This window comes from Idiotropiscis lumnitzeri, chromosome 17 (assembly GCF_059441095.1).
Source record: "Idiotropiscis lumnitzeri isolate Australia: NSW breed Sydney's pygmy pipehorse chromosome 17, RoL_Ilum_1.0, whole genome shotgun sequence".
Lineage (NCBI taxonomy): Eukaryota > Metazoa > Chordata > Actinopteri > Syngnathiformes > Syngnathidae > Idiotropiscis > Idiotropiscis lumnitzeri.
Window position 1 is genome coordinate 7,309,852 of NC_142407.1, and position 13,825 is coordinate 7,323,676.

The window sequence follows — 13,825 nt, forward strand, 5'->3', positions numbered from 1 at the left end:
TGTGGTGTTTTACTGACATCTGGAAGTCACAACACATTCATTTAGCCCTCGTCACCTGACAGCCACATGTTATAGAACTTGTGTTTGCTTAAAGCGAGTAGCCATGATATATTATTGATTGTTTACATTGATCTTTATGTTTTGACCAACAAAAAAACCTGCAATGCCTTAAAACCTTTCCTGGTGAATGAATATTAAATGTTCTTGGGTTCGTTTTTGGATGGGAGAAACAGAGACAAAGGTTTTGCGGATGAACAAAACAACACATAAAGAAACATGAGGGAATGGTTAAAAAAATGTATTCCTTTCTTCTATTGTTTCTCAAGAAAGAAGTGGGAGGAAATGAAAGTGATAAATATATATTTTTTTTACAGCATTGAAAGACAGTGAACAGTGAAGAACAGTGTGAATGCTTTTGGCCTTCCCCAAAATGGGCTGTCCCTCACTTCCTAACTCAATATAAGAGCGAGGGCTTCATTTGGCTTTCCTCATACCTCAGAGACACACAGGGAGCTCCACTGTCCTCTGACCACTGCCACCAGGGAATGAACAAGATCGTCAACAAGTATGTCAGATTACTTTAACTTGTCAATCAGGCCTCACAAATGATGTTGAATGTTGGCAACAAAGTCACGTGTATTCTGAGAAGTAAATTTAACGTCATTGATGGAGTGAAAGTGCCAGTATGGTGACCCAAGTTTGCTGTTAATGATATAAAAAAAAATAATAATAATAAAGAGCTGAATTTCCTATGAATAGAATGATGTAATTTCTTTTTATTTATGTTGTGAAATGTTGGACTTTTTTTTTTTTTTCTAAATCCTCTTTTCTTTTTTTTCTCTCAACATAGTTTCCCCACACTTGTGTAACAGTCTTTTACTTCAAAAGCTAATTGGGTTTAAAAGCAACCGTGCGTTAAATGCTGACTACATCAGCTGAGTACAATTACACAAATGTGAGCAACATCCACGGGATGCAAGAGAAACCACATCAATTTAAATATTTGTAATACCGTTGTGTTTTAAAACTAAAACAAGTTCATCATGTTTGTTGAGCGAGTTGTTGAATTCTTCTCAAAGTAGGAAATTACCCCCCCCCCTCCCAGTCCAGGTGAGGAGAAACCTGCTCACCATGGAGCCGAGAGGATCAGTCACATTCCACCGAGATGGACCGCTGCCTCGATGGAGTCTGGGATCCAGCTCTGGTCTGCACTACGGCTCATTCGTGAACAGTCTCTCTTCTCTGACACCCAAACTGGATGAGCGACCTGCAATATCACGTCGAAGAGCTCACATCGCAGTGGCCGTGCTCTGCTATGTCAACTTACTCAACTATATGGAACGATACACAATTGCAGGTTTCTGCGCACAGGACAATGCTGCCTGTCAATGAGCGGAATTGCAAATAATTGCTTTTTGTCACCAATAGGTGTTCTTCTCAACGTCCAGACGTTCTTTGATATACATGACAGTACAGCTGGACTTCTGCAGACAGGTAAAATGATGATCTCTTTGAAAGTTCCTCACCAAGAGCATATTTTGTAAGTCCCTCACTCCACCCTCCATTGCTTCACAAGGAAGTGCTGCAATTCATTTGCAGAACATACATTTTGTGATTGCACCAATTTGTGCCACAGTGACTGTCTCACAGCGATTAAGATACAAGCACCATGAAATGACATCCCTTCATAGTGGTTTGGAAAAAAAATAGTCACAAAAGACACTGTCAAGTCTCAGTATTTTTATTTATTTATTTTTTTGGTCAAATACATAACGCCACTTCTAAAAAAAGACACACGGCAAAGTTGCGTACAAGTGGAAACTCAGAGATTCTAAGGCGGTATAGAGATGTGAGGAAGGTCAAAAGTGCAATAGTGGCGCATCGTCAGTAAAGTGCCGTTGTAGATGAGGTGATTACTCTCCAGTAAGTGAAGAGTGTTTTGTATTATTTGAGCAAAATGTAATAGTTTGGACAAAATGTAAAGAATCCACCCATTAATATTCCATCACGTTTGTCCTCACTTTGGCCACGGATGGTTTGAGTACATCCCAGCTGACTAACTAACTCAAAAGCAATAATACTAACTGTATTGTATATTAAATTTAAAATATGAAATAAATATAATATAATAACAATTGGCGGCATGGTGGACAACTGGTTAGCACGTTGGCCTCACAATACGGAGGTTGTGGGTTCAATTCCGGATGCGGCCTTCCTATGTGGCGTTTGCATGTTCTCCGCGTGCCTGCGTGGGTTTTCTCCGGGTACTCCGGGTTCCTCCCACATTCCAAAAAAACATGCATGGCAGGTTGATTGGACACTCTAAATTGCCCCCAGTTGTGAGTGTGAGCGCGGATGGTTGTTCGTCTGTGTGCCCTGCGATTGGCTAACAACCAGTTCAGGGTGTACCCCGCCTACTGCCCAATGACAGCTGGGATAGACTCCATTGTTAACCTGATATACTAAAACACTCACAGTTTTTATCTGCAGCTTCCTCCTAACGGCCCCTCTCTTCGGTTACCTCGGCGACCGCTACAACCGAGTACACATCATGGCTGCGGGCTTGACGGTGTGGCTGGTGACTGCAACTGGCAGCTCTTTTGTTACTAAGTCGGTATGTGCCAAATAGTGCTCACATACCTGTCAATAGGCTTTAACCCCGCCAACAACCCTTCAATGTTGACTTCATCATGCGTTTAATTTTTTTTAAAGGGAAATTCGTGAAACAAAGAGACACACATTGTTATGCAACAATTTACCAGATTAAATACTAATCACGTGCTTCTATGTTGCGTTTACCTGTCAAGTACTTTTGGCTTCTGGTGCTGTTACGAGGCCTGGTCGGGATAGGTGAGGCCAGTTACTCCACAATCGCTCCCACCATTATCGGCGACCTTTTCAATGGGGGACAACGGACCATCATGATTGCTGCTTTCTACATCTTTATCCCTGTTGGGAGGTCAGATATTTTGTATTCATGATGTTTGATAGGATTTGAGTTATTATTTTACACCGTCAGTGTAATCCTGCTTTAAAATTCCCTCTGTGCGTGCTTAGCGGCCTCGGCTATATAACGGGGTCATCGATAGCAAGCCTTACTGGTGACTGGCACTGGTCTCTCAGGGTGAGAACGCCGTTCCAAACTCAATCTGAAAACATTATTAGAGCACTGACTCTGACAACTTGCATGTTACTATGTTGACAGATAACGCCCATTTTCGGTCTTGTTGGGCTGATTCTAGTAGTGCTCTTATGTCCAAACCCACCCAGGGGTGTTGAAGAAAACAACCACCATGATGGGAGCAACCGGAGCTCTTACTTGGAGGACATCAAGTATCTTCTAAAAATGTAGGACATAAAAGAAAAAAAAAAAAAAAGTTGTGGTGGATTATTTGAGATCTCTTGTGATACTCTGACAAAATTCTAACGGCCTTTTTTTTTTTTTTGTTGTTCTTTTTTACTTCCTCCCAAGTAAAAGTTACACATGGTCAACTCTGGGAGTGACAGCAATGGCCTTTCTTACTGGAGCCTTGGCTTTCTGGATGCCCACCTTTCTGTTCAGAGCTCAGGTGTCTCAGGGTCTTCAACCGCCATGCACTAAAGGGATCTGCAACTCCATCGACAGGTGCCGTGTGATACAATCTGCATGCTTTCTATTCCGAAAACCTGCAGCTTTTTAACATGGCTGTCTTCCTCTGCTCCCAGTACAGTTTTATCTTTGGTGCCATTACAGTGGTCTCTGGCATTCTCGGCGTGTGCATCGGCACTGGTTTGGCCAGGTGGTTGCGGAAAAAAATGCCCAATGCAGATCCACTCATCTGTGCTGGAGGCATGCTAGGATCAGTCCCATGCCTCTTTATCGCCATCTTCTTGGCTACAGTAAGCATCCCGGCCACTTACGTAAGTTGAAATTCTGTTTATACTCATTTCCTCTGGTATTTCAAAGAGTCGTGGAATCTACAGTACTGGGAAAAGCTTGCAAACTAAGAGCCACTGGATGGATCCACACAATACCTTCACATTTGCCCTATCACGCCTTTTGGATGAGCTAGAACAAATATTGTAAGCCCACTTGTTCCACATCAGTGACAAATGACCTTACAAATCTTCTCCATGAAGACAAACGCTTGTTGTAAATGCATTTGCAAAGGGTCTTTCATAAAACATGAAAGTGAAGTATTTGGATTAAAAATTCCACTGTAAAAAATGTACATAAAAAAAATCGGGAAACTGGGCTGCCAGAATATTTCAGTGAAAAATACAATACCGTATCCTGACAGAATACCATGTATATTTTATTATTAAAAAATTTCTTAGTTTACAAAACAATGATCAGCTTTGGGTGCTAAATTAAACATAAAATTTTTTGTTGAATTAATATGAATTTACTGCTAAATATTTTTTATATTTCAGGCAATTTTTATTTTTCTGCCAGATTTACATGCAATTCCTTCCTTTTGTGCATTTTACAAGTTGTACGTTTTCTGCTATGCCAACGGATTTTGCAGCTGGACCACTTCTGGTGCATGGTGTCACTGATAAATTGACCATAGCAATGGAGGAGGAACTGCTGTGTGATGTTATCACCACTCTTGTACTGTTCACAAGTCAATGGTTGACAGATCAACCTTGCCAAACAGTAAACATGGAAGAGAAGTCATAGTTTACCAAGGCATCAAAACTTCATGAAATAAAATGCTCATGAAACTACCAATCTTGTCCAACATATTATAATATATGCATAAACAAATCTAAGTAAACAGCAACGTTTAGTTACACTTGTTTTTTTCAGATAATGCCTTTTTTTTAGCTGTTTCTTAGCTTTTAAAAATTGTTTGGTCAAGTAATCAACAAAATGCTGTCAATGTGACAATTCCAGTGTTTGTCCATGTAAAGTATTTTTTCTCTTCCTGGTCATTATTTGTCATTGCAAATTTCATTGCAAATTTTCACACTGTAGGTGCGGTCTGTATTTTGTTAACCCTTTCGTCTCATCTCTCGTCATCTCATTGCAGGTCTTTATTTTCATAGCTGAGGTGTTGCTATCACTGAACTGGTCCCTTTTGGCTGATATGCTACTTGTAAGAGTGACAGTCCAAAGAAGAAACAATCAAGTAACACTTCAAGTCTTACTGTGTTTTCTCTCTGCCGTAGTATATTGTTGTACCTACTAGAAGGGCCACAGCAGAGGCTCTCCAGATTACAGTCTGCCACCTTCTCGGGGATGCCGGAAGTCCTTATCTCATGGGAATAGTGAGTAGTAAGAAATATGTTTCTTTTGAAATTGAATTTCATTTAGTGCTACGTATGAAAGCTTCAGTAGAGTAAACGACCGTCTTCACACTAGATGTCCGACGCGATACAGAAATCCAAGCCTGCGTCCACTGACTGGAGCTTCACTAGTCTTCAGTACAGCTTCTTGATTTGCCCTTTTGTTGGTATCATCGGAGGGATTTTCTTCCTCTTGACTGCTCTTTACATCAGTGATGACAGAACGGCAGTTGAGCAGCTGGTTGAAGGTATGTATTCATATTGCATTGTTAGGTCCTTGAAATATTTAAGCATGTTTTTTTAAGCATAATACGATTACTACTGCACTGTAAAAAAAAATGGGGAGTGATATTTATTTGAAAAATCTTAGGAAAGTTTTTTTCACTCAGTAAATTTTACAAGAGTTTTGTGTACATTTACAAAAAAAAAATGATTTTTTCAAGTAAATATCATTCCGCTTTTATTACAGTGTACTTACTATGTACTTGCTTGTTCTACTCCTACAGCTCCTATAACTACCACTACTACTTCTGCTACTACTCTAACTCTCACTATTACATTTACTACTATGGAAAACACTGAGCATTTATCTGAAATCAGCTTAAGGTCCATGTGCTCATACGCTCTTTGCCCTCACTAAGACAATTCAACTCACAACTCACACTTACTTGTGTTTTTTTTCCCCCACTACATTTTTCCACTACTGTATGACAACAATTATGCTGCATTAGTGGAAAATGAACATGGTTTTGTTGCGTCTTCCTGTTTTCGCCTGGGAGTTAACGCTACACTCCAATCACTGAATGCTTTATTTAAAATGAATTGTGTTGGTCTATAAAGATAAAATCATAAATCATTTCCCAAATGCTCTGGACCGACATTGTTGTTGAATCGTAACTTTTTATTCAGTTGACATGGGAGCGCTGCTCAATGCAAATAAAATTCATTGATGGACCCAACAATTGACAGTCCAGTTCTATGACATCCCCAAGTCAGAAATGGACTTCAGCAGATAAATGGATCATTGTCAACCTAGATTGGACCTGCATTGACAACATTCCCATCAATTCCATTGTTTGTGGTGTAAGGGAGATGTCCCAACAAGGCCACTTCGTTCACGTCAGACAAAATTTGTTGCCTTTTCTATTGACCACTATATTCTTTTTTTCTTTCTTGTGTGTTATCACCAGATACCTCCCTGCAAGGTCCTACACCAGAGCCCACTGTGGAGGAGAACAACGTGCAGAGTATATAACGCTGGAAAAAAGCAACTATGCATTTAATGCTCTTGTTAATTTATTCAAACGCTAGTGTGGCGATGGATTTTGAATTATTTTTTTATTCTAAATGGCTGCAGAAATGCAGAAGGTCCTACATCATTGTAATATTTCACCATGTTGACTTCCATTCTGTGCAGCGTTGCGCAACATAAAGACTGGATATATATTTGCTAATTGATACAGAATATATGTTGAAATATTTTGCATTTTTAGTAAATTGAATAACATAAATGTTTGAGTACCTTTTTGCCTTTCATTTGATCCTAAAGCGGATTAGTTACGCAAAACAAAATCAATATTACCAGCTCATCTGCCAAAGACATATGCCTTTCCATCCATATGAAACAACACAACCAGTTAAACCGAATTACTCTCCATACTACCTCTCGAAATAAAAAGCTGACGCGACAATCTCATAATAGCCCATTCATTTCTACTCGATCATCACTTCTTGTCTTTCCAACCTAAATGAGACCCTTAAAGTTCTGCTGACACTCATGACATTTTGAAAATCCCTTGTAAGCAAAAAATGCTGAGTGTTAATAAAAAGAACAGCAATCGCAGTGACACTTTGAATGAAGACCAAATGGCCCTCATGGTGGGTCATTATAGATTCCTGTATGGCGTCCAAACGTCTCAGTCCCAGTCAAATTAGTGTTCTGTGCGTGGTTGTAGGGTCCACTAGATGGCGCTGCTACATTATTAAGAATTCAATGCGCCGCTGGTTATATCATAGTAATTATTTTTTGCACCCACACCGGTTCAGAAAAATGTATCACCATTTTAGCCATTTATTTTAACCTTAACATTTTTATTGATCAAATGAGTTGTGTTGTTTATTTTTACTTCTTCCACGTGTTTTCTCCATGCACTCTAGCTTCCCCCGCACATTCCATAACATACTTTTTAGGTTAATTGAAATCTCTAAATTGTCGGCCTTTAGTGTGAATGGTCGTTTTTAATAATCCATATCAGGGGTGCCCAAGTCTGGTTCTCAAGAGCCCCTATCCAACCTATTTTAGATGTCTCCCTTCTCCAAGACAAATGGTTCAAAGGATCAGCTCATCAGCAAGCATTGCAGAAGCCTGATAAATATCTTGATCATTTGAATCAGGTGTGTTGGGGGAAGGAGACATCAAAAACAGGCTAGATTGGGGCTCTTTAGGACCAGACTTGCATTGGCACCCTTGGTCTACACTATTTGTGCTCATACATCCATCCAGCCACCCATTGTCTTCTGTTGATCGAGAGTCAGGTCACAAGTCCAAATTCCATTTTTTTCCAATCTCAAAGGTTGAACCATAAACACCATAAACAGTAATACAACATACGTGTGCCTCAAGTCACCCCACACATATACGCAGTTTTGGATTGATAAACTGACACTTGCAGCCTGTTTGTAAATAGATACATTTCACCAAAAACAGTGTATTACAATACAATCGTGTTAATATAAAATCTTTTACAAATTTCTGTACATTCTCAAGCTGATGTCACATGAATTACTATGAGAGAAATAATTCTCTCTGAGACTTTGAAAAGATGAGCTCCCGGACATATTCTTTTCATTTTCTCACTCAAAGTCAGCTGGCTCCAGCCCTGCCAAACTTAAGGTAAGTGGTATCGAAAACCAAGGCATGGATTGACCAATTTTTTATGGTTGCAGTCTTTCATAGTGTCTGACTGCACAGAATCATACTGAGTGCTTGTTTTTTTTTTTTTTAATTTTATTTTATACTTATGATTATGATGTTGAAAATCCATAATTACCATATGGAAGTGTCAGCGTGTGAAACTGACTGCAAAGTGTACCTATTGAAGTGGCCAGTCAATACCGTGGAATGTCAATAAACCGCATATTTCACTCTGGCTACAGTTTGTAGGTGCCAATCAATTGTTAAACAAGTAACAGCTTAGTCACGGAATATCCTGTTTTTTTCCCCTTTCCTAACAGTTTTGTCCTTGAACTTGTAATTTTCGAGACGTTCTGTGACTACTGCCTAATATGCTGAGGAAACCCGACCAGACAGACAGACACGTATATGTGCAAAACAAGCAAACACACACGCACACTAAAAGGTATGTGGAAAACATTGGAGAGGTAACAGTCTGACCTGCAATTAAAAGACAATGGGCATTGTGCACCATGTTTCTGAGCACTTTATCTGCATACCTCTCAGTTTCCCCTGTCGACCGTGGCAGTACAGGAAACTGTCACAATGGTTAATAAATTGTCCGGGTCGATCAATGAGGGAGGGAGAGCGGATATGGTCAGTGTTTACTCAAGGACGTGGAGCATTATTACATGAAAACAGCTTGGAATGTAGTTCCCATTAAGCAGCATGTCACAGTAGACTTACTGGTCCATTTCCATAGTTTCGTCAAATTTAGCGGATGAGCACGATATAAGAGATGGCAAACATTTGTGGGTTTAAAGTTGCATTCTTTTCTTATCACCAGGACACTGCTGCAGTGACATGACATCATTTAGGAAGAGACCTTCTCCACCCACAGTGCAACGTCTTACAGTATTTGGACCATTACATCATATTGGCCTCTTTGGAGCGACGGTTAATTTTACAGATCTCTCTTGAAAGAGGTACTCACAATTGGGTCTACAATGAATCAATATTTTAATCGAAAATTAATATGGCGATTATTTTGAAAATTGATTAATGAATCAGCTAAAATCGCTTTGTTTAAAAAAACAGGACATTATTTCAGATTTAAACACACGGAGAAATTAAGTAGGATTCGGTCACCTGTTAGGTCGGAAACTTGCCAGAAATTCTCTAAAAATGTTGATGATTGTTTTTTTAAGTAAAAGCCAGATGTCTGAAATGTTTTCCTTTGATTGAAAAGATAATCAGTCTGTTTTCATGACGGACGACAGAAATAATACTTAGTGGTGAGGGTCTGAAATTGGGACAATTTTAAATTAAACATAGTCTTTAAACAATTGAGAAAATAGCTGCCTCTCAACCTCACTCTTACTTATCACATAATAGCTTCAATGAGCCTTTCCAGGTTTTTGTAGTACAGTACTGAAACCGCTCTTGTAAAAATCACTAATGATCTCCTCATCCCAGCTCTTCATCCTCATCCTCATTCACGTGGGTGGAGTCTTTGACACTGTACTCATCAAGAGACTTTCCTCCATTGGCATCACTCACACCCTAGACTAGTTCCATTCCTACCTCAAAGACCGCATTCATACAGTTCAAGTCCTTCTGATTAGCCTCCTCCTCTGTGACCTTAGGTGTGCCGCAGGGCTCTCTCCTGGGGCCTCTGGTTTTCATCATCGACCTCCTTCACCTTGTCACTATTTTTGTGAATTTAATATTATTTTCCATTAATTCATGGATGACACACAACTCTACCTCTCCTGTAAACCCAATCTCTTTTGTTCCCACCTGCTTAGCAACAATAAACTTCGCCCCTCCCACACCTTCAATTCTACCGCTCCCCTGGTCACCAGCCTTGTTACCGCCTGTATTGATTATTGTAATGTCTCCTTTTTGGCCTCCCTCACAAGTGCCTATATAAGCTTCAACGACTCCAGAGGTCTGCTGCATGCCTCTTTACCAGAAAACCTTCTTTCCATCACATTGCCCTCATTCACAAGGAACTCTACACCTTTAAGGCCATTCACAACATTGCATCTCCATAATATTTGTTTGACCTTCTCCATATTGCCACTCCAGCCCACACCCTCAGGTCCTCTTCGTGCATCCAACTGACTGCCCCCTTTTCTCATCTGAACACATTGGGGAGCAGAGCTTTCAGGATCGTTATCAGGCTCCTACACAGCTTGCTGATGAGTTGATCATTTTAATCTGGTGTGTTGCAGCAGGGAGGGATGGAAAACATGCAGGAAAGCTTTCCTCGAGGACCCGAGTTTGACATCTATGCCCTGCGGTGACATGGAAGAAAAGACACAACTTTGTTCACACAAGTTTTTTTTTCCCCATGTCACCTTAAAGGGCTCTGTACAACTCTAACTTGAATGATAAGATATGTGATAATTGTTTGTTCTTATCATTCATTTTCCAACTTTTGTCATGTTAAACAACAACTTTCCCTTGCGGAAAAAAAATGTGACATCGTTCTCAGAGCAGTGCACCCGCACGCCAGGAGAATTCTTTTTTGGTTGGCCATCAAGATAGATGAATACATATTTCTTCTTTTTTCTTCCTTGGTCTCTGCTCCTTGGTTGTGTTGAATGTTGGACCTTTCAATAAGGGAACAGTTTATCTGTGCGACCGGGGATTTTGATACGTTCCCTCAGTGGTTGATTGTATAGTGTTGGATATTTTATTGGAAATGCAGTCAGAGCTTTGAGAGGGGACACATGGAGAGAAAAGAAAGTGATAAAAGATAAATATGCCTCAGTTCTTTGGTTCCCCTTTTCTGGGATTGCAAAACTCCGCTTTTACGCATTTCTGCCTCTTACCGATGTTTATCAAATACCTTGAGATCATCCAAGTGTCACACAAATGACTTGCTGTCACAGCGTGGACTGCAAATGACTGCCAACTTTGTGGTTCGCTCTACAATAGCGCAAGCCGTCTGCTTCTATGTATTTAGCATTCCTCTTCAGGAGGCCTGCTGGCCACTGGGCTGGAGAGAACTGATTCACAGAAGGAACCAAAGGCAATGTGGCAATTACCAAGACCCATGAAGACTATAAATAAGAGCTGCACAACCACACAGATCTGGCCTCGCTGCATGTTCAATTCTGTTGTGTAGTTTGTGTTGTGTGAGCTGAATGCCCATTTTTTTCCATCAGTTTAAAAATTCAGGTCAATCGGAATTATTTAGCTCCACTAAAGACCAATAAAGTATATTGTCTCTGCCCATGAACACAAAATTTAGTTGCTGCCGCTTTATTGTAGAAAACCAACCCATCACTAGCGATTAAAACCTCAGCTGCTCGGCCCCCAGCAACTCTACTGCTTCACTTTAGTGAGTTACAAAGCAGAAGGGGCGCAGTTGCTCCCGTGAGCCCCAGCCAGGCACCGGCAACACAGGGGTCGGGAGGGCACGATGGATGAGAAAAGGTCAAAATGCCGCAGCCCACTCCTCAAAGCTGAGCGGAGCCCAGACGGCTCCGCTTCTAAAGACAAACGCACCAGAGGAGAAGAAAAGTCAGGTGGTCTAATGCGCCTCGAAATCAGCTGCTCTCAAACATCAGTGTCGTGTGAATGTATTTTGTACTTACTTCTAATTATGCAAAGACAATCTGAATGACATCACCAGCCCTGGAATGCTGTAAATCCTCTCAGTTTGAGGTGTCAAAGATGTGGCTATGGATTCAGTGTGAGCACAATATTTGGGAGTCTGTACGTAGTTCTCCTGGATCTTCAGTGTACATTGCGTTCCCGGAGAAAATAAGAACATTTAGTCCGGAGATTGTTCCATGAATGCAGGAAGGGGAAATGTGTACATTAAGCTGGCTGTACATATGACCCGCTAGAGCAACAAAAGAACAATCGTGTTGTGTTAGTATTACTGGATTTGAACAAAAATCTATTGTTAGGTAGACTAATGTTACATAAAATGAAAATCATATCATTTGGCACTTTTATAATCTTATACAAAGCATTTAACAAAATATTACCGGCTAATTTACAAATGTTTTTTTTTTTTTTTTTACAATTTGAGAGTGCATTCATACGTTGAGAGGATATGGGGAGTTCACACTACCTAAAATCTGAACTACCCGTAAAACTTTTTGTGTACCTGTGTGTGGTGTAACAATTTGGAATAAATTGTGTACAAGACATAAACAAAGTAAAAAATATTCACAGATTTAAAATATTACTCTGGTCACAATATATTGAAAAAGGCTCAGTGCTGTTTGCCAACTGTATAGGTGTGCTTGTTTGTGTTTTTTTTTCTTTTTAATATTTAAATTTTTTTTACTGTTTTTAACTCAATTTGTTCTCGCTTATTAGTGTATTGTAGCTAATATGTTTATTTTTTTTCTCCCCACTCCCGTTCAGGCACATGACTTTTGTTACCAATTTGACGATTTTATCTTTTTTTATTGGATTCTGCTGTTCGAATATGACGCTGTGTTGCTTTGATGAAATGTGTCACTGAGTAACTCAACCTTAAATACTGTTAAGACATCAAACCTGTATGAGGAAAACCCTCAAAATGTGAACTGGGATGATATATCACCACTGCACACGATGTTCTGTGCATGAAAGGCGGAGCAACATTCAGCTGTAAGACAAGTGTCAGTGTGTTTTTGAAACTTCACTCGCATTTTTCATTTCGAATGCAGCAAGACTCTGCCTTATCGCCTTGCAGCCGCTGGCCCCGCCGATTAGCTGAGTTATCTCCCATCCTGCACTGGAAGCTCGGTCCTGAGCAGAGACAGGAAGGAAGGCTTCAGAGAGTGAGTGGTGACTTAGTGGCTCTGGGCCACATAGCAGAAAAACTGCCAGAGGTACGTCCAGGTCCACCGAGCTATTTTGTTTGAAAAGAAAAACACACAAGATCCCGCAGACATGCGCAGCATATCAAACACATCTCAAAGAAAGAAAAAAAGGGGGTGAGGAGGGAAAGACTGGAACAACTCTGCTTGAGGGGCTCCCTCCTAAGCTATGCACATGAGACTGTCTGCTTTAGGCCTCTTCTTATTCCCTGAATTTTCCCTTCATTTGTCTGCTGTGTTACCCATTAAAAATGTCATTATCTAAAACTTGTCAAGCAGTACTACCAGGCTGCATTGTTCATACTTACAGTTCAGAATCAAAATAAGACTAAATTTCAATGATAGTACTAGGGAGTGAGTGGATGATCACTTTTGAGTTAGTTCTGGAAAAAAAAATCATTCAGACATCAACACAGGCCCACATTGAGCCTTCTAAAGTCATTCACATGCACTTACTGTCCTAGTTTTGAACACTCATCAAGTCTTCATGCCTCCCCCTATGATTTAATCTGTGAGAATATCTTTGGGTATGAGATTTTAGAATTTATCCCCATCATATTAATATGATGTGTTTTGAGGCTTTGTCACCTTCTGTGGGTATTTATCAGTAGTGGGATTTTCACACCACCGTCGCATACGAGGTACTTGTTTTGCCATCACATCAGTGTTGAAGAAATTCCCTGACGGAATGATAATCTTAACTCAATTTTATTTATTGACCGCTTTCAAAAGAGACTGCAGAGACTGAATAATAATAATAATAATAATAATAATAATAATAATAACAATAACAATAATAATAATAATAATAATAATAATAATAATAATA

The 13,825-nt window shown here is 40.0% G+C and overlaps 1 protein-coding gene across 3 annotated transcripts; it reads left to right on the forward strand.

The window, feature by feature from the left end:
- The first annotated feature begins 494 nt into the window (after nt 1–494).
- On the forward strand, nt 495–6,782 carry spns3 (SPNS lysolipid transporter 3, sphingosine-1-phosphate (putative)). Of its 3 annotated transcripts, none has more exons than XM_088279592.1 (13): nt 495–565; nt 1,106–1,357; nt 1,429–1,494; nt 2,478–2,614; nt 2,808–2,959; nt 3,058–3,124; nt 3,206–3,348; nt 3,473–3,625; nt 3,711–3,900; nt 5,016–5,081; nt 5,155–5,253; nt 5,348–5,519; nt 6,462–6,782. In XM_088279592.1, the coding sequence occupies exons 2-13, from the start codon at nt 1,132–1,134 to the stop codon at nt 6,524–6,526; spliced, it is 1,536 nt and encodes a 511-aa protein (XP_088135718.1). In that variant the 5' UTR covers nt 495–565; nt 1,106–1,131; the 3' UTR covers nt 6,527–6,782. The 3 variants fall into 3 exon arrangements, 2 of the variants coding, with proteins under 2 accessions (XP_088135718.1, XP_088135719.1); XM_088279593.1 differs by having other exon boundaries at nt 3,711–3,879; XR_015839592.1 differs by lacking the exons at nt 5,348–5,519; nt 6,462–6,782 and adding an exon at nt 3,947–4,062 and having other exon boundaries at nt 3,711–3,879; nt 5,155–5,237.
- Nucleotides 6,783–13,825: the final 7,043 nt, after the last annotated feature.

Excerpts from the sequence above, each read along its gene's own strand:
- spns3 (XM_088279592.1), top strand. The coding sequence starts at position 1,132 with ATGGAGCCGAGAGGATCAGTCACATTCCACCGAGATGGACCGCTGCCT. Across the intron at positions 2,615-2,807 it reads GCTCTTTTGTTACTAAGTCG|TACTTTTGGCTTCTGGTGCT; the intron begins GTATGTGCCAAA and ends TTACCTGTCAAG. Across the intron at positions 3,349-3,472 it reads ATCAAGTATCTTCTAAAAAT|TAAAAGTTACACATGGTCAA; the intron begins GTAGGACATAAA and ends CTTCCTCCCAAG.